General features: G+C 41.2%; 1 protein-coding gene across 2 annotated transcripts; it reads left to right on the top strand.

Annotated features, from left to right (window-relative positions):
* Positions 1-1,527: 1,527 nt before the first annotated feature.
* lmbrd2 (LMBR1 domain containing 2) lies at positions 1,528-25,936 on the top strand. Of its 2 annotated transcripts, XM_012956949.3 has the most exons (18): positions 1,528-1,686; positions 3,893-4,104; positions 5,432-5,565; positions 7,925-8,035; positions 9,478-9,645; positions 10,438-10,648; positions 10,760-10,834; positions 11,380-11,493; positions 12,641-12,824; positions 13,749-13,930; positions 14,882-15,015; positions 16,331-16,436; positions 16,537-16,634; positions 18,720-18,823; positions 19,049-19,095; positions 19,868-19,973; positions 20,543-20,669; positions 22,523-25,936. In XM_012956949.3, the coding sequence occupies exons 2-18, from the start codon at positions 3,931-3,933 to the stop codon at positions 22,587-22,589; spliced, it is 2,142 nt and encodes a 713-aa protein (XP_012812403.2). In that variant the 5' UTR covers positions 1,528-1,686; positions 3,893-3,930; the 3' UTR covers positions 22,590-25,936.
* The last annotated feature ends 2,025 nt before the right edge of the window (positions 25,937-27,961 follow it).

Below are 27,961 nucleotides of genomic sequence, written 5' to 3'. Positions count from 1 at the left end.
AAAGAAAGTTTGACGCTACTGCACATGCACACAGCCCAGGGCAGCTAGAACCTCAGGGACAGATGAGAACATGGCAGCAGGGTCGGACTGGGAGGTGCAGAGCCCACTGGGGCTGCTGCCTCAGGGGCCCATTCTGCAGCCTTCCCCCCCTCCTCCCCTAAGCATGCATAATTTAAAATGACCTTTAGTGCATGGGGGAGGGGGGGTGGAGACTGGCGGCTCAGGGGAGCACCTGGTGGGGATCAGGGTGGGGGAGTGGGGCCCACCGGGTTTTTTCTGGTGCCCCGGCAGCCCTGTCCGACCCTGCATAGCAACACTGCACTCACTAGAATGCTACCCCGGAGCACCTGCCTGGGGTCTGAGGCAAGTGATTATATCACTGGAGGATTGCTACCAAATTGCCACCCTTTAGTGATTAACCCATTCCTTCTCTTAATGTAGTGCATTCAGTATTTGACTGGGCCTCCTAAAGTCCACCACCAAATTTGTGATTTAAGACACAGTCTTACAACAGTTTGATGAAGCCAGTATCAAATGCTGTAGAGGTTATATAGGCATGTATAGAAAAGGGAAACTGTCCCAGACTGAGGCCCACAGGAGATCGTCTGATACTCTAACAGGCCAGTCTGACCCTGGGTGTAATGTTTAGTAGATTCAATTAAAATTGATTTACTTGATAGTCCTAACTAATAATATTGTCCTGCTTTATGGCTAAGATTCCAGCTACAATTATAACAGAATATTCGGCAGTATCCCATCTGCAGACAAGGAAACGCCCACATATGTTTCAGGAGTCACCCTATGTGCCCACCTTACCCTTTTATAAGAGCCGGGCCAACAGATATGGGCCCCTATCCGCATATTTAAAGGTACCCACTACCAGACCCCCCTTTCCTCGGTAACCTGCCACTAGATCGGACTCCCCTATCCCCCACAAAAAGCCCTCAGTCCTGATCCCATTTTCCGCCAGAACAAAGCCAGACTGGGTCACCCACCCTACAAGCAGCCAATAGACCCGGCCCCCCTTTCTGATCGTTCTTCCCCATAGCCTACACCCAGTGTTTGCCTTTGTTTTTGCCAGTCCTCCAGTCCTAAGTACTTCATACAGAGAGGGCGCAGATGAAGTTGTAGGAACCCTTCCATTTCCCACACCTATATTGCCACCCACCCAAAAAAAATTGCACCCTAGGCACCTGTCTACAAGTTTCTGCCCTGCCCCTGCAGAGCAGCCAGGTGTCCTCTGTAATTTTCAACCAAATTGATTTTAAGCCCCCACTCCCATTGGGCAAAGCAGGAGCATAATGGGGCATGGTTGGGGATATTGGGGGAAATTAGTAATGTGTTCATGAAGTTTAGCAAATGACAGCCCCTCATACACTTAGTTAACTCCATAAATCAAAACTCTTCACATTCACATAAAAACTGACGCTGAAAAATAAAGTCTTTGAGAAACTGCCAGTGTCAGACATGGCTGCTTCTTACTGATGACGCAGGCGCATTCGGCACCTGCGGGGCCTGTGAAATGACAATACACTCTGAGGGTGGCGGAAGAGGGGCGGAAGTGACGGAGACTTGGGGACGTTTCTTGTTCTGTCAGCTGTGTCTGCCCGGTGTTGCCTGCGATTTCTGGTATTCAATGGAACGGCTGGCAGTGGCGCTTGTGGGCACACAGTGAGTGGGGACCAGGTAAGAGAGTTCATCTGACTATGGGTAGAGCTGAGCGGTGGGTATTGGGTTTATATACATATATAATTCTGACCCTGTGCCCCAAGTTTGCCTATGGAACCCACACATAGTTTGTAAGCTTTAGGGCTGGTTATAAGCTGGGATAAAAAGGGCATTTGCGGTTTGTCTACAGCCTCTGGGGGTGGGAAGGTGAATTATTATTTGTTATTATTACACATTATTCCTATCAGTCCCTGCCCCAGTGAGCTTACAATCTAAGGTCCCTATCACATTCCCATCAGTCCCTGCCCCAGTGGAGCTTACAGTCTAAGGTCCCTATCACATTCCCATCAGTCCCTGCCCCAGTGGAGCTTACAATCTAAGGTCCCTATCACATTCCCATCAGTCCCTGCCCCAGTGAGCTTACAGTCTAAGGTCCCTATCACATTCCCATCAGTCCCTGCCCCAGTGGAGCTTACAGTCTAAGGTCCCTATCACATTCCCATCAGTCCCTGCCCCAGCGGAGCTTACAGTCTAAGGTCCCTATCACATTCCCATCAGTCCCTGCCCCAGCGGAGCTTACAGTCTAAGGTCCCTATCACATTCCCATCAGTCCCTGCCCCAGTGGAGCTTACAATCTAAGGTCCCTATCACATTCCCATCAGTCCCTGCCCCAGTGAGCTTACAATCTAAGGTCCCTATCACATTCCCATCAGTCCCTGCCCCAGTGAGCTTACAATCTAAGGTCCCTATCACATTCCCATCAGTCCCTGCCCCAGTGGAGCTTACAATCTAAGGTCCCTATCACATTCCCATCAGTCCCTGTCCCAGTGGAGCTTACAATCTAAGGTCCCTATCCCATTCCCATCAGCCCCTGCCCCAGAGGAGCTTACAATCTAAGGTCCCTATCACATTCCTATCAGCCCCTGCCCCAGTGGAGCTTACAATCTAAGGTCCCTATCACATTCCCATCAGTCCCTGCCCCAGTGGAGCTTACAATCTAAGGGCCCTATCACATACACAGTAGAGTCACAGTATGAGCCAATTAACCTACCTGTATGTTTTTGGGGCTTGGAAGGGAATCGGGGAACCTGGAGGAAACCAACACAGACACAATGGGATACGAAAAGAACATACAAAATCCTTGCAGATAGGGGTATATTTATCATGCTGTGTAAAAAGTGGAGTAAAACATCACCAGTGATGCTATTAATAGAAGCCAATCAGATGCTTTGCTTTGGTTTGAAATCTAATTGCTGATTGGTTGCCCTTGGCAATATCACCGGTAATGCTTCTCTCCACTTTTTACACAGCATGATAAATATACTCCTTAGAGTCCTGACTGGATTCAAATCTTGGACCACAGAAATGCAAAGCAGCAGTGACAAGTATGGCACCAATGTGCTGCCTGTTTAGGGTGAAGACACACTTTGCTACTAGTAGCAGCTACTTGTCACGGCTACTAAACCCTAGAAAATCCCCTGCCATAGACAATACTGAGAATTGCCTCTGCTAAAACACACGTAGAGACAATTATCAGTAAATGATCAGCATTGTCTGTTTTAGTAGCCACAACAAGTAGCTGCTACTAGTAGCTCTGTGTGTCTGTGTGTCTTCACCCTTAGGGCAGTTACACACAGGGAGATTAGTATCCCAGCGACAAATCTTCATTGTTGCGGGCGCCTAATCTCCCTGCAATGCCATCCCACTGGCTAGAATGTAAATCGCCGGTGGGATGGCATACATGTTGCTGCAATTTACGGAAGTCGCCTGAAGTATTCTCTCATGGCAAAATCTCATTAGGCGCAGTAACATCTTCTACCTAGGGTCCAGGCGCCTTTTATTTCAAAAACATACTGCTACATTTGCTCTGTTTGTTCCAACAGATCAGTCACACTTCCAAGACACATTACATGGAGATCAACAACTCCATTGTATTAAAGCCTTCAAGTTGTGGTGCATTAGATCAGTGCTAACATATTACCGGCAGTAACTTTCAGTTGGTCAGCCCTGCCTTAGATTAAGAATAGGAAGAAATCTGCAGATATCTGCTGGGAACCAGTGGAAAAATGTCTGCTTATGTAAATAAAATGGCATTTGAAACTTTATATCTTGAGAAGGAGTCTCCCTAGGCCCTCTGGGGTGGCCTACATTTAGGCTGATTAGTTTCATTCATGCAATTTTCATACCATTGTAATATATATTTACATGTATTTATATTTTACAGGATTTTTACTTGTACGTGTTTGGTCTTCGAGGTGCAAGATGAGTGGCATAGCGCTTGGAATTGAGATAGTCTCTGTGTTTTTTCTGGCTCTTTTCCTTCTTCACCGATATGGGGACTTTAAAAAGCAGCACAGACTTGTCATTGTGGGCACACTTTTAGCCTGGTATCTGTGTTTCCTTATAGTTTTTATTATACCTCTGGATGTTAGTACGGTAAGTATCTTATCGTTTTCTCTCTTATAGTTAGTAGGGCTGAGCTAGTGTGGTCATTACTTATGTCATTTGTTCAGGTGATACCCAGTAACAATATTATTAACATACTGTAAGCAGGCAATATACATTATGCAAGGTGAGGTTGCCAAATGAGCAGATCTTTGCCCGATATGGCTACCCATATTCTGGACCAAATTGGGATCCAATCATTGGACTGTAATGTGCACCAAGCAGGCCCATTGGGAGAGTACCTCATGAGCACACTGGCACACGGGGAGATTAGTCGCCCGTGACAAAACTCCCTGTTCACGGGCGACTAATCTCCCCGAGTTGCCTTCACCTGCCGTCCCACCGGCGAAAATGTAAGTCGCCGGTGGGATGGCACACGCGGCGGCGCGATTTCGCGCAAATCGGCGAAAAAGCCTTGCGAGGCAACTTCGGCGATTTGCGCAAAATCACATCGCCGCGTGTGCCATCCCACCGGCGACTTACATTTTCGCCGGTGGGATGGCAGGTAAAGGCAACTCGGGGAGATTATTCCCCCGCGAACAGGGAGTTTTGTCGCGGGCGACTAATCTCTCCATGTGCCAGAGCCCTTATGCAGTCCTTGCTCCTTGCTGATAGATATCTGGACAATTTGCGGCCACATATCTATTGTGGAGTTTCTGGGACTTGAAGTATAACTGCTTTCCAGAGTATCTGAGCACCACCCACTTTGGAAAGAAGAGGGACTTCAAGTCCCAGAATACAGTTTGAATTTGTAACATGTATTAATGCATCATATTATTGAAATATCATTCTGAACATTGAATCATAAACAGACCTATCCATGACATCACAGGGACTTACCTTACCCTCTCCCTATGGTATTACTCTGCCCCAGACCAGCCTAGTGCTGTGGAGTTCAATAATGTAACCTTGATAAGAACTTTTTTATTTATTTAATTTGGACAATTTTAAGGTTTGTTGTTTTTCTTAAATATTTCCCTACAGCGTATCTTGATGGTGTTACCAATTGGCTTGCTTTTTCATCCACAGTACCCTTTTATAGTAAAGTGGTCGAAAACAAAGATTTTCATGGAAAAGTTACATTGTGCCAGTTATATATGTGTTCTCCAAAATATGGTAACCCAGCATCAAACAAATGTATATGAAGCTTGACCCACCTGAAAACATAGTTAGAAGTTTAATTTAAGAAGGATATCCCAGGTATTGAATTGAGCCCCCACTGAATTATTTGACTGTTTAAATATAACTCATGCTAAATCAATACATAGTTGGTAAGAACTGCTTTAGGGAGCTAATGATTTGTTTTGGTTTCTTATAGACGATATACAATCGATGCATTGCAAGACATGCGGTCACTCCGGTACCCAGCAACGTAAGCCTGCCTAGCCCCACTCCTGGGATTGTATCAAATGCCAGCACTGAGCACCATCTTCCTAGCTCTGACAAAATAAGGTATGCTCTATTAATGTGAATGTTTATGCAAAGCTGCGAGTGTTGGTTTCCCCCTTGTCTTTCATATATATCTAGGATTGCTCATTAATCCCAGTTATTTCCATCCCCCCAAGCTGTTCATCTTTTTCATTCAATGCACAAATTATCTACTATAAATTTATGGGGTGAATTTTATTGAAAATATTTTTTATAAAAAGGCATCAAGGCCGCATATGAATAACTCAGTAGTACAGCAGTCACACAGATAACCATATTCCCTCAGGTGTTGTTGGGAGCCGGTGCATTAACTATGGGAGCAGTGTATTCCTTTGGGTACTGGTGTAAATGGTTTTTGATGGCAATGCATACCCTAGGGTAGGTGTATATTTCAGGGCAGTAAGATCCCCTACAGTACAAGTGTGCAAATATTTAGATGGAAATAAATACTGCATGGGAAGTCTATTTCAGAGCACCACATTTCCCTGGGATCACAGTGTGCATATTGTTAGATGGCAATACATCCATTAAGGCAATGTTTATTTTTAAAAGCAATACATTTCTTGGAACAATGTGCATGTAATTAGAACGAATTGCATTCACTAATGAAAGATATATATTTCAGGGTAGTAAGTGTGTATACATTGTTAGAAAATGATTGATACAGCTTTTTATTCCAGGGTAGTAAGTTCCAATGGGCACCATGCAGGTCTGGACTGAGATTCAAAATAGGCCTTGGCATTCCAAGTACACAGAGGCCCAAACAGCCCCCCACCAGCCTAATTGTGAATAATAATTTATAGTAATAACCAATAGTGACAGTCTATGGCATCTTACAGCAGCGCCTCTGGAATTTGCCAGAATCCACAGATTGCCAGTCCGACCCTCGTACCATACAGTTAGAAGGCTGTCAATATTTGCTGGGAAGGTTCTTTATTTCAGGGCAATAAGTTCCCTTAGATACCAGCAGTATGTATCTGGAAGGCAATTCACACATTATGGGATTCTTTTGTATGCTGAATTACATCAGAAAATTGATTTTTTTGGGCCCAGAGCAGGGTTCATCTTCTATTAGTTTAATTTAAATAGAGAGTAATTTAATGTACCGGTGGATTGCACATAGTATGCAATAGTTTTTTCCCGTCCTGACTTTAACTGGCGAATGGGAGTCTATGGTGGAAAGGCCTTCGCGTTGCTTTGGTTTTCCGAAGTCGCGCAAAGTTGCCTGCAGGAGGAAACTTTACACAACTTTGGAAAACCAAAGCGTTGCGAAGGCTTTTTTTACCAGCTATTCCTTCCTATTGCTGCCGGTGGAAAGACATTTCAGACCGATAGCAGGCCACGATAGCAGGCCATACACGTTCAGATTCTCTTCGTCTTCTTCCGACGAATGTCTGGATATTGGTCGAACGTTTAAATGCAACAATCTAAAACTAACATACAGACCGAAATTGTAGGATAAACCCTACATGAAAATTTTCTAACCTGTCTGATCGATGGTATGACAATTATTGGGACGATAATTTGGAGCCCACACACAGTCCAACAATCATAATTATATCAATGCGTGTATGGCCAGCTTTAGTGAAACAATCAAAGGGTCAAAGGGTCCATTGTATCCATTGAGTTTCACTGAAACCTGGAAAGAGCAGGAAGGTCAATAGAAGTGTAACCCAAGCCTTTGCCAGGACAGTTAACCTGAAAGCATTGTCTTTTAAACCATTAGTAACCATTAGTAAGCCAGGGAGCAGCAACACTCTCTGGGGTCGAGTATGGGATGTGGGAAACGTTTGCTGCTGCAGATTGTGTTAGAAAGCTTGCAATCCGGGCAGGTCTGGGAACACCACTAAATACAGAACAGCGCCATATGCCATATAATGGGGAGCCAAACTTAAATGAAGAAACTTCCATATAGGAAACTAACTCTGTGTTTATTTGAAAAAAAATATATTTTGTATGATGCCATAGTTCTAGTTCTAGTAGTATTACTTCAGAAGTATCATGCCTATGATTAAGTGTACATTTACACAAAACGTGTCAGGTGTATTGTTTTTAAATGGAGTAATAAAAATCGAGTTTTAAGCAAGCCGCTGTGTCCGGTGCATTTTTTTTGCATATGCGAGAAAGTATCATGAACCTGTACTCATGCAATAAATTATGTATGCAATAGAACCAAGACACACAGCTTACCTTTGAGCCTTTGTATTTGCGGTGCTATAATGGGCGGGTGTGTGTACACTCTCATATGTGTGAGACAGAGAAATTAGGTTCCAGTACAGATAATTCTGGGCTGGACCAAAGATCAGATGATGTAAGGCCATAAGCACACATGATAATAAGACATGTACAATTACACGCTGATGTGCTGATATTCTTCCTGCAGGAGCAGTGACAGTTCACTAGAGGAGTGTTCCAAGCCATGGAGCTACATTCCCAGGGGAATCATGCCAATCTTCTGGCGTGTTGTTTATTGGACATCCCAGTTTCTTACTTGGTCAGTGTTTTTTTTTCACTTTTGATGTGCGTGTTTTTTTTTTTGGTTTTTTTTTTTTAACCTTCCTATTATGTATTTCTTTATCTTCTTTATTTGCTATTAACATGTCCTGTATATCTGTGGATTCTTCCATCCCCTTTTCATTTATATTTAACATTCTTTTCCCTTCCTGTGCCCTTATTCATTTTGTATTCAGGCATATCTTTCCCTCTTCCATGTCCTTGTTAGGCCAGCCATTGTAAAGTTCTTTTCCAGTACATCTTTTTGGTCTGCTTTCTGAATGCTTCTAGTTTTATTTTGTCTATTTTTCTGTCTGTTTTCTTCTTTCATTTTCTGTTTGATTTGCAACTGTGCCCTTTTTTATCAACCTTTGTTCTCTTTCACAATTCTGGTTTTCCAAATTCCCTTTCTCACTTCTTATTTTCACATTTCCGAGGCTGATATTTGTCTTGGCCTGTTTGTGTGTCTGACTGGAGAGAATATATAGTTAAAGCTTCTTTTAAAATCATTAAAAATAGTTTTTTCCATTTAATTTTTCCTATAGTTATCTGAATTTCTTATATATTATACGCTCCACTACAGTTCTGGGGTAATCTACAACAACATCCCTCAATATCTTACTCATTAAGGACAAGAACAGGTTCATGAAAGATCCTTTGTGTCTAAACATTCCTTACAAATAATCTGTTCCTGGAAATATGTGGAATGCTGAACAGAACTTGCCAAGCTGCAAGTAAAACTTCACTTTTCTGTGTTGCTTTTTGTCCAAATTTGATAAGTCTATTTTTTTAATGTTTATTTTTCATAGGGGGAGGGGTCCAATATTCTCTTGATATTCTCCAGATATATTCAAATGTAAGAATAGAGCTCACCACAGAAAAAGTATCCACTTACTATTCATTTCTATGGGATACACATTTCTATGTGTATTTATCAACTGGTAAGCTCAAATTTGACACTTCGGTAAATCTGACTCCTTATCCTTTACATTTACATGAACTTTCCCTTTTTTGTCCCAATGTAGACCCAGTTCAAAAAGAAGATTACACTCTAAATAATAACATCATGAGTTAAAATTGAGCTAAATACTTTGTGGCCTTAAAACTACATAACATAAGAAATCCAGTGAAATCATATTTAGACAAAGGTGTCCAGTTTATACCAGCTTCAAGTCCAATTGGCTATAGTAGAGCCAAAACTGTAGGTTTTATTACCCCCAGTGAATGAACTGTGCCACTAAGAGTAAAAATACCTGTACAGCTTTATTGGTATTGGCTTTCCGGATACCATACCTGTATCTGTATACACACATACACAACCACTTATCCTCCTATACAGGTACAGCAGGAGAAAAGAGATGTAGGATTTGTGTTCACTCTAATTGTGTTGTAATGCCATTGCTTTCCTGTCTGTATGTAACCCAATCTGTATCTCTCCTGTAGGATTCTCCTGCCATTCATGCAGTCCTATGCTCGCTCCGGAGGCTTTTCCATTACAGGAAAGATTAAAACCGCTCTGATTGAAAATGCAATTTATTATGGCACCTACTTGTTAATCTTTGGAGCACTTTTAATATATGTTGCTGTCAATCCTAAATTACATCTGGAATGGTACGTCTTTCTTTAACTTTAACCAGTAAGTTTGCCAGACATGATGATTTATTGGTGACGAGAGACTTCTGGCTCATACTTCAGCCATGAGAAAGGCTAGGTGTGTGCAGAACAAAAAAAAGAACCTTGGTATAAATGCAGTGCAGGGAGAAACAAAGAAAGCAAATGAACCATGAAGTGAAGACAGAAGTAGAAAATAGGAGAAAAAAAAAAAAAAGCACTGGGAGAGCAAATATGTGGCCAGCAATCCAACATAAAGAAAGCATATAGTTGTAGTTGAGCAGGATATGTTCACTGAAAGAAACAAGAGGATTTTATAGCATGTCTCACTGCTGCAGAGCAAACTGAAGAGAAGCAGAGAGGAGAGTAATCAAGAGAAATCAAGAGAAAAAGAGACAGAAATAAGAAGATAGTTTGGGGATTGGATAGGGAATGACTGGATAATGCTCCTTATAATACACCTTATGGCATCAGGCAGCATGGGTTTATTTCTTAGCCAATCAGTAGTGTCACCTAAACCCTTACAATCACCAAGAGTAGCGGTTCGGCTGGACTGCAAATTAATCTTTATAAAGTGTCAGGTTTTTATCTATTGTATGTGATCTGTATGTTCAACATATGCACCCATTTATTCTACAGCGCTGCGCAATATGTTGGAGCTTTACAAATACGTGCTAATAATAGTAATAATAATCATAAAAGTAATAATAATAATTCCAGTGAAACATACTGATAATATCCATTTCTATTTATTGGCTTGTTTCTGAGTCTTTATTGGGTTTTTGTTCCAAGGTATCAACTGCAAACCATCGGGATAGCTGCAGCCAACACGTGGGGTCTGTTCCTCCTGGTTCTGCTGATGGGATACGGTTTGGTGGAAATTCCTCGATCCCAGTGGAATGGAGCAAAGAAGGGCTACCTGTTGATGAAAACGTACTTCAAGGCAGCTAAGCTCATGACAGAGAAGGCAGATGCAGAAGAAACACTGGAGGATGTCATGGAGGTACAGAACATCTGGATTATTACTGCCGGCACTGCCCAGTGTTTTGTGTGGCCACCAAATCAGAGAAGAAAATGAGATGCACTTAATAAACTTCATGTTTTTGTTTTACAGGAAGTTCGCAAAGTCAACGAATGCATTAAGTATAACCATCCTCTGCGCAAATGTGTTGATACCATTTTAAAAAAGGTAATATTCCAATATTGTCTGTTTTTCTTTAACATCAGTTTTGCAAAATTTCATGTATCAAATGTGAGATGCAGGCACTGATGCCCATGCAGCTACATGTCAGTGTGGCACTTGTGACGTTGCATTGATTCCTACTGGTGGCTGGTTGGTGGTATGAGTACAAAATTCTGCACTTGTGTAGCCAATTTGTAATTCACAAGCAATCGTTTCTTGCAAGTTTCTTAACTTTCCCTTTATGCACCAGACATTTGAGTAACTGCAGGTCTGGACTGGGGTTCAAAATTGGTCCTGGCATTTCAAATACAAAGGGGTCTAAGCGGCCCCCCACAGGCCCAATATACAGTGACTGTCTATGGCAACTTCCAGCTGCCCCTCTGGCATTTGCCAGAACCCACAGATTGTCAATCTGAGTCTAAATGACTCTCACAGCAGTGTTTATTATACATGTACATTTGTTTTGGGGGCAAGGGTGGTTCTATTTGTTGTCAGGGGGATATATTGTGAAATTTAACATATTGAATATCATTCATATTTGCAAATTCTAGTGCCCTGCTGAGTACCAGGAGAAAATGGGACGGAACATGGATGACTATGAAGACTTTGAAGAAAAGAATATCAGTTATCCTAGTGAAAAAACACTAGTGAAACTTCACAAACAGGTACCTCTGTAGTCTGTGCACAAAACATTTTACTGGATTTGCAGAGGATAACATCCCATGCAGGGCAACCACTGGTGCTTCCCATTCATGTCATAGTGATGTAACAGTGTGCTTTTCAGTCATTTATATAAAGATAGCCATACACGGGCAGATTTAAGCTGACTGTTCGAGTCCTTCAGGCCAATATGGCAGCTTATTTGCCTGTGTATGGGGTCCTCATACCTCCCAATGCATATAATCTCCAACATTGGCCACTACTCCTGGAAGACACACCAGCCTGACCTACCAAAGTCCTCTGAGGAGGTTGAGGCCGTAATCGTCTCATAGAAACTCTCAACCTCAAAGACTCCCAGTCCTGTTGAGGCATCCAAACCCCTCTTCAAGAGACACATAAAATAGTCTATATGTTTCCCTTCACACACACAACTAGATAACATTGTGCAGTCTGAATGGGACAGCCCTGAGAGGCGCTTCCAGTCCAACAAGTGACCGGTTCTCGACCTCAGGGTTCTGAACACATTTGTCCATCTAGCCAAATTCAAACTACAATCCCTCCTGTCATTGCGGCCATGGGCCTGGAAGAATTCCTCACGTCGCTGGGTGTAAAAGATGCCTTCTTGCATGTACCCATCTTCCCTCGACATCAAACATTCTTGCGTTTTGCCAACCGCAATCTCTACTTTCAGTTTACGGCCTTACTGTTCGGCCTCTGCTCTGCTCAATGTGTCTTCATGAAGATAATGTCAATAACTGCGACAGTCATCAGATGCAAGGGGCTTTCTATCACTCCCTACCTGAACTTTTAAAAGAATAAATAATTACAATTTGAATCTCTGATGTGGCAAAAACTAAATAACTAAACTAAATAAAAATGGAGTTCACAATGTGATAGTACTTTCCCTTTAACGTTCATACACTCAGACCCCTCTTTCACTAACAAAGGAGCAACTTGCACCAGAATAGTAAACCATACCAACCAGATCAGATATTAACTTTAATTATTACCTTCACATGACTGATCAAAGCATTGCTGGTTGGTTGCTTTAGGTTACTGCACTCAAGCAGCTTTCAGTGTCCCAACCCAATTCTTTTTAAACAATACCAGGATTTCATCTGATCTCAAAATATGTGATTTTGTTTCCCATAGGTGATATATGCTGTCCAAAGACATCGGCGGACACAAGTGCAGTGGAGCATTCTCCTGGAACAAGCCTTTCACCTGGAAGATGTGGCTAAGAATGAAGGCAGTGCAGCAAAGCAGTTTGTCCATTCCTTCCCCCACCAGGAGCCAGAAAGCTGGATCATGCGTCGTCTGTACACCCCTACTGTTGGTATGAAACTACAAATACACTTTAGGGTGGTTTACAGAATATGCACTATTTCTTGTTCAGACATTTGGGGACATGTAAACAGCCACTGGGATAGGGATCCCCTATGTGTAGGAAAAGGATGCTGGAACAATACCATTTAGTCCTGGCTGCAATCCTACTCCTAGCTTTAGCCCTTTAATATCTTAACTTTATGTTCTAGTGTCCTCAGGAGCTGACAGCTTGCATGGAGTCGTATCTAGGTTCAATTCTGGACCATTTGCCAGGTCCAACTCCCATTTTACCCTTTGGATGGGCCCCTGAATGGTGCAAGCCACTCCTTCTCAGACTATTGTTATGTGGATTAATGACACCATTTCCTAAGCAGGGTATATGTTTCCGACTGCAGATTTTCTAGTCAGACTAAACACTGTTGGCCTTGTGTCCCCTAAGGGCGAAGACATGCGGAGCTACTAAGTAGCAGCTACTTGTCACAGCTACTAAACCCCAGAAAATACCCTGCCATAGACAGTACTGAGAATTGCCTCTGCTAAAACACACATAGAGATGCTTATCAGTAAATGATCATCATTGTCTATATTGGTAGCCGTGACAAGTAGCTGCTACTAGTAGCTCTGTGCGTCTTCACCCTAATAGTGACTCTAATGCAGAGTTGCATTATCTCTATTTAAGAACGACAGGAGTTGGTATTTGCTGGTACGTGGGAATAGCCAGTAAGTGAAATCAAGCCAGGCCATTCTGCAGATTTGCTCCAGTTTGTGCTTCCTGCATATAGGGGAGTGCCCCACAGTCCCACAGTTGACCAGAGAAAAGGTTTTTGCATAAGTTTTGCATATTGCATAATTTGTTTTAGTTCTTAATGTTTATTTATTTGTATTTTTGGGTTGGGGATGGGGTTATTGCATTAAAAAATTCTTTCTCACACAGAGTGGTACTGGGAGTGCCTCCTGCGGCCTTGGTGTGCCAGAATACTGGCTGTTATTTTGGCTTTATTTTCCACCGTGGTTGTGTGGTCAGAGTGTACTTTCTTCAGTGCTAAGCCAGTCCTGTCTCTCTTTGCTGTGTTTATACAGCAAGCCGAACAAACGCACAACTACATTTACGTAGAGGTGAGTAGAAATTTCTTCTCTGAGTCTTTAAATTCATACATGTTGGTGAAAGGTGCTACATTGCTAGTGTTAAAGGGGACCTGTCACCCACACGTAAAAACCCAAGTTTTTAATTAAATCATGCATACCTGTTATAAATGTATTTAAAAATCTGATCTGTCAATCATATATTGCCTGCCCTGCCTCTATGCCGCAGGCATAGAGGCAGGGCAGGCAATATATGATTGATAGCTCAGATTTTTAAATACAATTTCTTTAACTTTCCATTCAGCACTTCCTAGATATCACCCAGATGGCAAATGCATAAGATTTTGAGGTGACACAAAACTTGCCTTAATAACAGTGTTAACAAAATGGCACCTGCCTGCTTGCTATCACTGTTAATTCCAAGGCTGAAGGGGAAAAAAATTAAATAATGTATATAGAGTAATTAAAGTTTACTTTCCTCAATTAACATGAAGAAAAGGATTTGGAATTATGTCTTGGGGTAACAGGTCTCCTTTAATTGAGGCAGTAAGTATAAGTATGTAACTTATTGGCGGACATATGGTATTCCTGTGTTATTCTGTGAAAAATTCCTCAATGTAGAAAAGCAGTATGGCTGCTCTGCTCTTGTAAGAAATGCAGAAAATACTACAAACAATAAGTAACTCCATCAAACTGTTATTTTACCCTTAATATCCCAATAGGTTTAACCCTACTTATAAAAGGGTTTCATTATGCATTTATGTAAAATCTGAAGTACTTACAGTCCACTTTATAACTGACGGTAAAATATCAACCTAATGGAAATGTGATGGGAAAAATGTACCTTAAGAAAGTCTTATATGTTAAGGGGACTTGTGCTTTGTGGTTGTTCATAGGTGGTGTTAAATGGCTGTGAAAGGGTTCTGATTGCTTTATGCACCATTAAAGTAAATAATATATTATACCATATGTCTTTGCCCTTAGGTGGTCTGCTTCCTTTCCATATTCTTCTTGAGCATCTGTGTTTACTCAACAGTCTTCAGGATTCGAGTGTTTAACTATTATTATTTAGCATCTCACCACCAAACTGATGCCTACAGCCTTCTGTTCAGTGGCATGTAAGTGTAGACCCACTGTCCCTTTACTTTTACTGTATGTAATTCCTCAATGCTTGTGTTTTGCTACCTCTGATGTATGTGGCTAAAAAGATATTCTAAAGGGGGGGGGGGAGATATCGATTGCATTTTTCATTAATCTCAGTAGTTACAAAAAATTGCAGTTAGTATTCCATATAGGGGAACCCCCATAAAGGGGAACTCAGGCTTCATAACCAAAAGAACCCCACACAATACAGAAACCCCTAATATACAATATATAATATCACTGTAATCTGTTCCTTCAAAACGTACAAATAAATAATATTTTTATATGCTGAAATCCAGCTGCAAAACAGTTCTTCTCTTTCTGCATCATTTGAAATCCTGGCAGGGGAGGAGGGACTAAAACATTGATGTTACAAATGGTAACAACTTCTCCACAGCTTACAAGCAGCATGCAGGAGCTACATAACCCACAATGCATTGCACTGTGATGTTCCTTTCCTTATTGACATCACGTGCAGGGAATTGTGGGATTGGAAGGATGCAGGCTGAAGGCAGGCTGAGGGCAGACAACTACTGTTACATTTTATTTGAGCCTCAAAGTAGTCAGCCAGATCAGCAGGGAAACAGGGGGTGGGGCTTAGGGAACTGTTCCAAACCATATTATTACATCAAAAATATACAGCCTTTTCATGATTTTTAAACTGATGTATATCGCAAAGTTGCTTGAAATTATGTTCACTTTTCTAAAAAGCTTAAAGCTTAGATTTTGTGGAGTTCCCCTTTAACAACTGCAGGAGTCATTGATTTTCATGTAGAATAACTAACTAACTTAACCCGAGCCACTAAATTATAATCTAAATTATACAGATTCTGCAAGGAGACACTGCTACTACTGCAAACATTTGTCTCCACAGTTGTTGCAAGAGAAAGTTTGGTACAAACAACCCTGGTCAGGGCCAGAACTAGTGGTAGGCAGAAGAGGCAGCTGCCTAGGACGCAATGATTAGGGGGCGCCAGGCAGAAGCCTCTGCTGCCTACCACTAGTTCCCCTACTTTGCCATTGCCCCCGCCGCTAATGACAAGCGGCGGGGGCAATGACCCACGGCATCGCACCCCCCCCCCCCCGAACTGGGCATGCGCGCCAACGGAGGGAGCGGGGCGGGCGAGGTGGCCGACCGGGTTGCCTAGGGCGCCTGGACGGCTTGGCCCGCCCCTGCCTCTGGTCCCCCAGTTATAGTGAAACAGATCATAAGGGAAGATCATTGTGCAGATGTTGTGCTGAATACATTGATATTTATTTTATGCACTTATTATACATTTAATTTAACAGGCTGTTCTGCCGTTTGACTCCTCCTTTATGTCTAAACTTCTTGGGACTGACTCACATGGACGTATCAATCTCTCATGAGGATATTGAGCCTACTGCATACACATCTGTAAGTTACTTTGGCTTCTTTGAACTGCATCTGTATATACTTACAGAATTATTTAGCCTCATTTTCTTCTTTCTTCCCCCCCCCCCCCCCCCCCCCCCAGATAATGGGATCTTTAAGAGTTTTGCCTCTTATTGCTGATGTATTTTATATATACTACCCCATGCTGGTTCTGATTCTCTGCATTGCAACATACTTCAGGTAAGATATACCTCTACTTGCATGGCGCACAAACATAGTTTTAATTTAGTGAGTGTTTCTCAACTCGGTGGCATAAAATCAGAACTTTCCTTAGTGATGGTGGGACTCAGAGCAATAGAAACCTTAAAGGAGAAGGAAAGGTAAAAACCAGATAAGCTTTATCAGAAAGGCCTATGTAAATACAGCCATGAGCATTCACAGAAAAGCTGCAAAAAAAAAAGTAACAAAAGAAACAAAGGATTTCTTTTTTGTAAACATGTTCTTTGGTATCAGACTTCCTCTCTCAGGAAAATCCTTCATTCCCGGGCCAGAGTCTGCGCAGCTCTCTCCTCTCTCCTACTTCCCCCTCCCATAAGAAATAATAACACTCGCCCCCCCCACCCTTAGGAATGTATGATCTGAGCTACAATGGCTAGAGCTACAAGCAGGAAGCTAGGAAGACCAAACTAAAATGGCAGCTGCAATTTTCTAAAACTTCTAGGGCTCTTTACTCAGGGTATGATAAAGCTTTCTGCAGAATAAATATAGTGTTTTAGGTGGCACTAATGTGATGAATCTATTGCCAGTAAAATGCCAAAATGACTTTCCTTCTCCTTTAAAGGAGAAGGAAAGCTACTCAGGCATTTTATTGCTAATAGATTAGTCACAAGAGTGCTAGAATACTATATTTATTTTGCAGAAAGCTTTACCATACCTGAGTAAACAGCCCTAGTAGTTCCCTCTGTTTGATAGCAGCAGCCATTTTAGCTTGGTATGACTTCACTTCCAGGCAGCCGCGCTCAGGCAGGGAACTGCTCTAAGCTAAGATTACAGCAGAGAGGGGAGGGGGAGACAGGAGAGAGGAGCAAACGGAGCAGGCTTGTGTCATGCTCTGAAGTATTTTTCTGTGAGAAGGAAGTCTGACACAGAAGATTATGTATACAGAATAGAAGGAAGGAAATGTGGTGTTTTTTTCATTCAGGTCTCAGAGCAGCAGTTCTGTAAGACACTATTAGTTATGTAAGCTACGGCTAACCAACCTGCTACCTTCCAGCAATTGCTGATCAGCAGCTGCCAGCATCTCCTGAATGAATCCTGGAGGTTGTAGAAAAGAAGGCTGTTCCTACTGATTGGGTAGCACTAATAGAAAGCATTACTGACACCATCCTGTCATAGTGTACAAACACATGCATCCCATGCCAGAGAATACATCTATATTTGGGACATGGGGATGTTTCTGTACTTTCTTCGTATTGTGCATGCTGAGGCTGTTTTTAGGCTGCAGATAAACAGGGGTCTAGAATCAGCTCCTATACTCAGTCTTTCCCTGTGCCTGCATCTGGAGCCATTGTGTTGTCCTGGATGCAGGCACACAGGGCAGATTGCAGCTCCAAAATGCATACTTGTGCATTTCAGCATTAAAATCTGCTCCATGTGCCTGAACCCCCTGGTTAAAATCAGGCCAAGAATCCGCCCTGTCTGGCATTAGCCTAACAGGCATTCTGACTGCTGCTGCCATCTGGTGGTTGTTAAATTTAAGACTTTGTTTCAATTAGTGTAACAAAGACAAGAAGTTTGAGTGTGTTTTTTTAATGCTTTCTGCTCCATCCCTTGGACAGTGAGATTATTGGCTTTGTCATTTCTGGTTCATTTTAGTGTTATTAAACCATTTCAGTGCTACGTTACTGCACAAAAGAAAATCTGGAATTTTTCAAATTGTAATTGATTTTGATGGGATACACATCTTGCTACTTTGTTACTAAGTATCCCAGCAATCTGTCGCAATTCGACAGATCTTTTGACTAGAGGTAGATGAATATATAGATATAATAAAGTCACTTTAACATTTAGCTACATTTAAAAGCCGTCTCATAATGAAGATGTTTCCATAAGATAATTCTGATTTAATGCCTTACTTGCAACCATGTTGGCCATATAACCGTACCACTCTCCTGATCCTTCCTTTACATTACATACATCAAATTCAGAGCACTCGTTTTAGATGAAGAATAGGTTTAAAATAATAAATGTTTCAATGGTTAGAACTGCAGAATGTTGGGGGTTTTCTGCATTGATATGTATTGTGTGTGTTTGTATGCATTTCAGTCTGGGAACTCGATGTTTGAACTTGCTCGGTTTTCAGCAGTTCATGGGTGACAATGACATGACGTCCGACCTCACAGATGAAGGGAAGGAGTTAATAAGAAGAGGTATGTATGTACAGGAACACTGTAGCACTAAAATACTAAAGAGATGCCAAAGGCAAATATACACATCATTTGCTCACTGTGAGAGGGGAGCATAACAACCACAGGATCCAATAACATGCCTGCACTGGGAGGGTTAACATTATAGCTTACAGGCTGAATTAAAGCAGTAATGGCTTGGAATTGGCTGATTGAGTTAAATAATTGATCCCTGTTGATGACTTTCAGAGAAAAGGAAGCGGCAGAGACTAGAAGATGGTGAAACACGCAGGAGGGTAAGTTTATGTTTTTTTCCAAAAGCAAAAAATGTTGACATTCATATTTGTGTTCAGAAGTCTTTCCTATACAGCCATCTGTTTGGCATTTGTGACTCCATTGACTCATTTTTTTTTTAATTTGTGCAGCTCAATGAATAGTGCTTGAAATAAAATAATTTTTGTTTTAGTTAATAAATATGTTTCTTGTTATTTATTGTATGTAACGTTTGTCATGAGCCAATTATTTCTCATACCACATGTTTAAAGGCTTCATTATATTAAGATGATGATATTGTACAAAAATGTCTATGGAGCCGACTAGGGACCATACAAATCTTCTTTACGGGTCCCATCCAGTCTTTGGGCCTCCAATTGGACAGCCTTGCACTCAACAGTGAAACTGAAAATCCCTCCATTTTTAAACTTCCTGGTTCATTAAAGCAATGATAATGATAATGGGGAGAGGAGAGAAGACAGTTAAAGAGGGTATTCACTTTTGAGTTAGCTTTTAGTGTTTTTGGTTGCTGGGGTCAGTGACCCCAACAGGAAAGCTGCAAAAATTCAAAAACAAGAAAAAATAAGTAATGAATTCCATAAAGCTTTTGCAAGTTTATTTTTCATATCTTTTTAGCATTACAAAGTACAGGCTTCATACCAAGTGTAAATTTCATTTTTAAATATATTCCTTAATATTTTGAGAGTTTGTTATTGCTATGGGTTGCTCAGTAATAGAAGGCCTTGCTGCGTAGCTCTACAGTCTGTGTAATAAGTTATTGAACTCATCATACAGGAGTGGAAAGAGCGCTATCCTACTAACAGAGAAGACACCAGCCGGAACCGAAACGTGAATTCAGACCAGAAAGAGCCTACTTATACTGAAATGACCACAAACAGATGTACGTAATGACCATTTACATATGTGTGATTGCAAGTGTAAATGTTATTTACAGGTGAAGGGAAGGGTCAATCACTGCAAGATGTAAATCTATTAGGTACCCCCTGGTCATTATAATGGGAAACCTCATACCCCCTGCACTCCATTTTGCTGAAAAATGCACCAGCCCTGAATACTAGTGAGCGCCGCCATCTTGCCTTCTGTCCCAGGGAGCACTTGTGGTTGCTCTGGGCTCTATGCATGTGCAATAGAGTAAAACCAAAACTTAGAGCAAAAATTGTTTTTATATAATAAGAGCTTTTACTCTCGTGCTATGCACAGCCCAGGGAGGGTGCTGGCAGTAATCAAGATGGTGTTGCGTCGTTTATAAATTAGTTTCCCAGGCCTGTGCACTTTTCAGCAAAGAGAAGGGCCAAGCTGGATCTGAGGCTAGTGATTATATTCATTGGGTTACCTAACAATTTCCTTACCCTTTAACACTCCAGCGTGGGCTTTTGTTTGTATCTTTACTTCTCTTGCCATACATCTGCTCTGCACACATTGTTACACTGTGGTCTTGTTATTCTCCAGCATCCAAATACACCCGCGCAAGCAACAGAACCGAAAGGGATCGAATAGAACTGCTGCAGGATGCAGAACCCTTGGATTTCAATGCTGATACCTTTAATGATGATCCACTGGATTCAGAATCAGGAAGGTGAGCGGTTTGGAAAGAGGGAAGCTGTGCCCAAGATTCCCTGCTCTGAATTTGCTGACATGTTATTGTTGTTATATGTGTCTCTTAACTTTAAAACGTTCCCCTTTAAATAAGGTACAGGTATTGGACCCATTATTCAGAATGCTCAGGACCTGGGGTTTTCTGGATAAGGGGTCTTTCCATAATTCGGATCTCCTACCTTAAATCTGCTAAAAAAAATAATTTCAACACAAATTAAACCCAATAGACTTGTTTTGGCTCCAATAAGGATTTATTCTATGTTAATTGGGATCAAGTACAGGTACTGTTTTATTATTACAGAGAAAAGGGAATCATTTAACCATGAAATAAACCCAATAGGGCTGTTCTGCCCCCAATAAGAGGTAATTATATCTTAGTTGGGATCAAGTACAGGTACTGTTTTATTATTACAGAGAAAAGGGAATCATTTAACCATGAAATAAACCCAATAGGGCTGTTCTGCCCCCAATAAGGGGTAATTATATCTTAGTTGGGATCAAGTACAGGTACTGTTTTATTATTACAGAGAAAAGGGAATCATTTAACCATGAAATAAACCCAATAGGGCTGTTCTGCCCCCAATAAGGGGTAATTATATCTTAGTTGGGATCAAGTACAGGTACTGTTTTATTATTACAGAGAAAAGGGAATCGTTTAACCATTAAATAAACCCAATAGGGCTGTTCTGCCCCCAATAAGGGGTAATTATATCTTAGTTGGGATCAAGTACAGGTACTGTTTTATTATTACAGAGAAAAGGGAATCATTTAACCATGAAATAAACCCAATAGGGCTGTTCTGCCCCCAATAAGGGGTAATTATATCTTAGTTGGGATCAAGTACAGGTACTGTTTTATTATTACAGAGAAAAGGGAATTATTTAACCATGAAATAAACCCAATAGCACTGTTCTGCCCCCAATAAGGGGTAATTATATCTTAGTTGGGATCAAGTACAGGTACTGTTTTATTATTACAGAGAAAAGGGAATCATTTAAACATTAAATAAACCCAATAGGGCTGTTCTGCCCCCAATAAGGGGTAATTATATCTTAGTTGGGATCAAGTACAGGTACTGTTTTATTATTACAGAGAAAAGGGAATCATTTAACCATGAAATAAACCCAATAGGGCTGTTCTGCCCCCAATAAGGGGTAATTATATCTTAGTTGGGATCAAGTACAGGTATTGTTGAAGCCTTAAGGAGAAATCTTGTATATACTGCAGTAGTTAGTAACATTTCATATGAAACATACGTAGCGTACACACTATTACTGTCTGAACTGGTTTCTACGCAAGTTTTTAACCTCTTAGTGGACTTTCAGTAGTTTCATCCGTTTCATGATTTACAGTCAATCTTAAGTGAACTGAAAAAATAAAGTACCTCTTCAAAGCCTGAGTAATAACTGGGCTCCCCTCCAGTGCCTTCATACCACTCCACTGAGGACCCCCCCCCCCCTCCCCACAAACATGGCTGCCTACTGTATTTTGTTCTCTACAATGTTTAGATAGAAGCATGCACAGCTGAAGCCAAATCAGACCTGGCCCAACTGTGAATGTTGAGTCAGAGCTGAGTACCTGAAATGCCCAAGATGGTGCCTGCCTTCACCTTATAGCATCAACTTATGGCAGTCACCCACAGTACGGGGGTCCCCAGTGTCCCTTTCAGTAGGAGTGAGGGAGGGCTCTTGAGTGTGGCCTAATTACTACACAAGCTTTATTGACCTTTTAAAGGCCAAGATGATATAGAGATGATTTAGGTTTATATATAAAGTGTTGTTTATTCACAAGCCTACTTCCAATCTTTATAACATTTTTGTTTCTTTTCATTAGGTACCAACCTGGTGGCCGCTATTTATCCATGTCTCAATCAAACAGCAGAATTTTTGACGATGTATAAACCAGAAGCACATGGACCAGAACATACCCTTTCCAAAAATGGGACATATCCAAATCCTTTGCATATACCCTGGATCATATTAAAGCATGGTATTCGATATCTCTCGGAAGGCAGAATTGCTGTCGACTCCTTGTAAAGTGGCCTATGAGATCCTCGTTTACAACCATACTCGCTTTGCACATACGGTGACTGTGCCACAATCATAGAGGTGGTAGGTACTGGGCAGAGTGGAATGTGTTTAACTGTCCAGAATTAGACTTAAATCCCCACAACAACGACTGCAATGCACAATATAATGCAGACAAAAAGCAGAAACACGTTGCCCAATATGGACACTAGGAGTGTGTAACTGTACAGAAATGAAAGTGTTGGAAATTTGCAATGAAGTTACAGACACATCAGTACTGATTTTGGAAGATATGCTGTTTTTTTTATTTACATTCCCTAATGCTATTACCTCATGTGAATGTATACTGGGAGCATTGAGGGGATTTGTATTATTCATCTATATTCCTCTGCTCACAAGAGACAACTATATACCTTTATTTATTCACATGGGCAGGGTTTGCTGTAGTCCTGTAACCAACAGCAGCCAATCGGTGGTTTGCTTTCATAATTCTGACTAAAGGGGATCTGTAAAATCTAGCTGCTGATTGGTGGTTGGACATTGCAGACAAGGCAAACTTTGCCCATGTTACAATTTAACCAGTAAAAGTTCTAGTTTTATATCTGGCTAGTACCAGATGGAATGGTACTACCTACTGACAGCTCAAATGGGCAGCTCTTTGCTGTGTGATATGAGCAGAACAGAAGGGATCATATTTATGCATCTCATGTTATTATGAACACTTTGCAGAAACATGCCTTACACCATTATCCTGCTGTGAGCATTGCATGGAAGCAGAGTTACACACTGGGGAACATGTATCAGTTTCTCTTTCAACTAAGATATTTTTGAAAGATTTAAAGGAGAAGGGAAGGTATATTTACTGGGGGCAGCCAATGTATTATGCTTCCCCCTGCTTATAACAACTTACCTGGGACCCTATAGTGGTGCTTATGTTAGCTACAAACTGCCTGGGGCACTAATGTATGAGCGCCCCACTGCCATCTTGCTCTTTCTGGGTCTTCTCTGCATTCTGTTCTGGGAGTGAAAAGCTGAAAGTAGAAACAAAGAGCTTTTGACGAAGATCCCAGAAGTGGAAGATGGCAATATGGTTCTCTTTAAGAAGTGCCCTGGTTCAGTAGCCTGTGGTGTGCCTAACATTTAGCTTCCCCCCATTCGTTTTACCTTTCCTTCTCCTTTAATGTTTAATTTAATGACTATTTATTTCCAGAATAGCCTTTTGTAAAAGTGCCGCTCCTCATCTCTCATTTCTGATTACTTCCCCCCATAGGCATCTATGAACATTGTTGCAAATGATTCTGATATTTAATAGACAAATCAAGGAAAGGGTTAGATTACCTTAATCAGTGACTCACAAAACTGCCTTTTTATTGCCAAATCAGATATTGAAGTAGCAAGTCATTTAGAAATTATGATTTTATTTTTAATTACAGCTGATTGATAAATATGCCCCATTGTCCTGTTTCCTCCAGTGATTATTGCAATGTAGGAGATACATGCAAAATGTGCCTGTCTGCATTTTATAGCTAAAAGTATAACCATTAAATGAAGACTGAGGGTTCTAAAATTACATATAAGCAGGGGTCATTTACTACACAGGGGTAAAATGTGCAAAAAATGGACACAGTCTGCCATGTTTGTCGTACTTTGCTGCCTGCCCTGTGGATAGTAGAATGGCTCTGTATCTCTGCACTCTGTCAATACAGTTCTGCCTGCATCTGCTATATTCATAAAGGGTGCCAGGGGGAGGTATGAAGGCACCTCCTTGTCCCCTAAATTGTGCATCAATCAGACGTGCAGGTTAGAGAGCAGTGGCAAATGCAGGTCGCAACGGGGCAGGCAGTAAGCTCAATTCTGGCTTGTGTCCAACGATTAGGTGCAAAGTGCAGCCTGACCCAAACAGAACACTAAATCTGGGCAAACACAGAAAGATCTGATCATTTGGTGAGGCCTCCAAACAAGCGGATCTTTCCCCAATATGCCCACCTTGAGCTGGGCAATACCTTATTAATCCCATCTTATGGCCCTCAAGCCAGACGTTCCAATGACATTGCAGAGATAGAGGACGTTGGAATGAGTACCGCATTCAATGCGCCAATGTGCTCCTCATCCCAAGGGGTTTTTTTTTCTCATATAAATCTGGCTATATAAATTCCGCTAGATATCGGTCTGAGGGCCCCAGACACAGGCCAATAAGCTGCAGCTTTTATCAACCTATTTATGGTCAGCTAAGGGTATGATTTTGCACCATAATAAATGACCCCTAAGAACTCTACCAACGTGGAGCCCCCCCCCCTCGTTTTATGCATGTTTTAATTTAATAGTGTTTTGTAATAATACTTTTTTATGTTTTTCTTGGCAATTTATTTTTGAGTGCTGTGATGTCCACAGGAAATTGTCTCTCCTCTCGGAGTGGCCATACACGTAAAGATCCGGAGGTTGCCAAACGAATTGATCTTCTCCCAATGTGCCCACCTAAGGTGGCTGATGTCGGGCTAATTTGATTGTTTGGCCCTAGGGCCAAACAACAGGTTTAGCAGCTGTTGGAAGGAGGACCGCATGAAAATCAAACCTGCTTGATTGACACCTGGTCAATTTTCAGTCAGATATCAGTTGGGGGGCCCTGTATACGGGCAAATAAGCTGCTTAATCGGTGTAAAGGACTCCAGTCTGCCCGTGTATGGCCACTTGTGTATTGGCAACAAATTATTATCTGAATCAGTTACCTTACATATCGATACATTCATCCCTAAAGGGAAAGTTCTCCCTTACAATAAATGTTAGTACATTATAGACTGACCTACTGTAAGCAACTTCTTAGTTGGTTTTCATTATTTATTTTGCTAGAATTAAATGCACAGAGACAATATTGTGCAGAACCTGAAGCTTCTGAAATGTGTTATTTTTGGGTTCGGTATGAATATTTTTCTGTAATAGGGGTCTAAATTGCTCCTCTCTGTATGTTTTATGATTTGTATTCTTTTTGCCGGGGGTTAATGACTCCACTGTGTGTATATCTGGCTCTTATTATGTAACGGCCTTGCAGTGCGACCTGGAGCTGCCTTGTAGCTACGCTGTAAATATTTTAGCAACTGTACATTCACTGTGCCGGGATTTTATTGCAGAAATTGCCTGTTTTTTTTACCTTGATCTGTTTGAAGCTGATTGTTGGTTTGTATTCTTAAATACTGCTCTAGTAAATCTGTCTAGTGAGAGTGAATGACCTGCGTGCCAGTACTCATACTGTTCTCTATGGAAGCCAGCAATGTTACTTATAGAAATAGTGTATATAGGTTAAACTGCGCTATAATTCTTCTGTACTAGGAAACACACTGACACTACTGTATTTCTGCTGCTAATGTTAAAGGGGAACAAAACCCATATTTGAACGATAGGGCGTTGGCACCCCCCCCCCCCAGAACAGCCTTGTTCCCCCCATACCTGAACTGAAAACACAGAGCTTGTAGCAGGGTTAGAAGCCGCCATATCTGACAGGATCACATGATGTCCCTGGGTCACCTTTAAAGGAACAGTAACGCCAAAATATGAAAGTGTTTTAAAGTGATTAAAATGTACTGTACTGTTGCCCTGCAGTGATAAAACTGGTTTGCTTTAGAAACGCTACTATAGTTTATATAAACAAAGCTATTGTGTAGCCATTCTATAATATGTTATAGAACGGACAGTTCTTAGCAACTTTTCAAATGGTCTTCATTTTTTAACTATTTGCTTTCCCCTTCTGACTCATTGCAGCTTTCAAAGAGGAGTCACTGACCCCGGCAGCCAAAAAACTATTGTTCTGAGAGGCTACAGTTTCATTGTTATTCTTACTTTTTATTACTTACCTTTCAGGCCACTCCTATTCATATTCCAGTTTCTCGTTCAAACCTGGTTGCTAGGCTAAATTGGACTCTAGCAACCAGATAGCTGCTGAAATTCTAAACTGGAGAGTTACTGAATAAATGATTCAAAAACCGCAAATATAAAATGAAGACCAATTGCAAGTTGTTGCAGAATATCACTCTCTAGAACATACCTTTGAGGAAACCTTTAGTATGATGTAGAGCAGTGATATCCTGAGACAATTTTTGATTGGTCTTCATTTTTTATCATTTGTAGTTTTTAGTTATTTCACTTTTAGTTCAGCAGCTCTCCAGTTTGGGATTTCAGCAGCTATTTGGTTGCTAGGGTCCCAGTTACCTTAGCAACCAGGGAGTGGTTTGGATGAGAGACTGGTATATGAATAGGAGAGGGACTGAATAGAAAGTTACAAAAAGTAAGAATAACAATAAAGAGCAATAGTTTTTGGCTGCCGGGGTCAGTGACCCCTATTTGAAAGCTGGAAAGAGTTAGGAGAAGGCGGAAAATAATTAAAAAAATATGACAAATATAAAATGAAGACCAATTGAAAAGTTGCTTGGAACTGGCCATTCTATAACATACTAAAACTTACTTAGGTGAACCAGCCCTTTAACTGCCGCAGAACCTTGGGGCACTCATTGCTATTCATTCTGGAATTATTTTTGTAAACTTTATCTCCCTGCTTGGTAACATTCTACATTATACAGTGTATGTTCCAAATGAAAATATACCGTATTTAATGCCCGGGTTTCATGCCCGTTTGTTGTACTCGGGCAGGACAGTACAGACTCTTCCAACAGTTATATATATTATATATATATATATATATATAATAGCATTTTCCCTTGGTAAGCACAAGCTGGGAGGCACATACTGTATATACTAATATAAATGGATTTATTCTGCTTAATTAGGAAGGATTTAAAATTCATGCACATTCCATGTTATCTGTTGATGGACCTTCATTAACCAGTGCCTGTTCTGAATATCCTGGCTTAATCAGCCAACCAGCATTCAGCTTTGGTCCAGCTAATGCAGATAGGATAATGAAAGTGCATGTGTGATTGGTTGCCCTGAGTTGCTGCCCCATACTCACTGAATGTATGTAATGTCGCTAAGCAGATTCTCTTACATTTCTTTTCATGTACAATTAAATGAAGATATGTGCATTGTATCTAATGAGCCCCACCTAGTAATGGTATTGAGTAAGGGAAACAAAGGTACATTATTTTGTTTCTTTTAGGTTAAAAAATGTTGCTTTTACCGGGTTTTACTGATATTAACAGGTTCTTACTATAAACCTGACAAAGGATAGGGACGCACATTTGAACTATATTCGGGCATTGTGCCCCCACCAGAAACATGTACCCCCCAACAGCTGACA

The sequence above is a fragment of the Xenopus tropicalis genome, chromosome 1 (genome assembly GCF_000004195.4).
Source record: "Xenopus tropicalis strain Nigerian chromosome 1, UCB_Xtro_10.0, whole genome shotgun sequence".
Lineage (NCBI taxonomy): Eukaryota > Metazoa > Chordata > Amphibia > Anura > Pipidae > Xenopus > Xenopus tropicalis.
The sequence above is the reverse complement of the archived record's forward strand: the minus strand, read 5'-3'. Positions and strand labels throughout refer to the sequence as shown.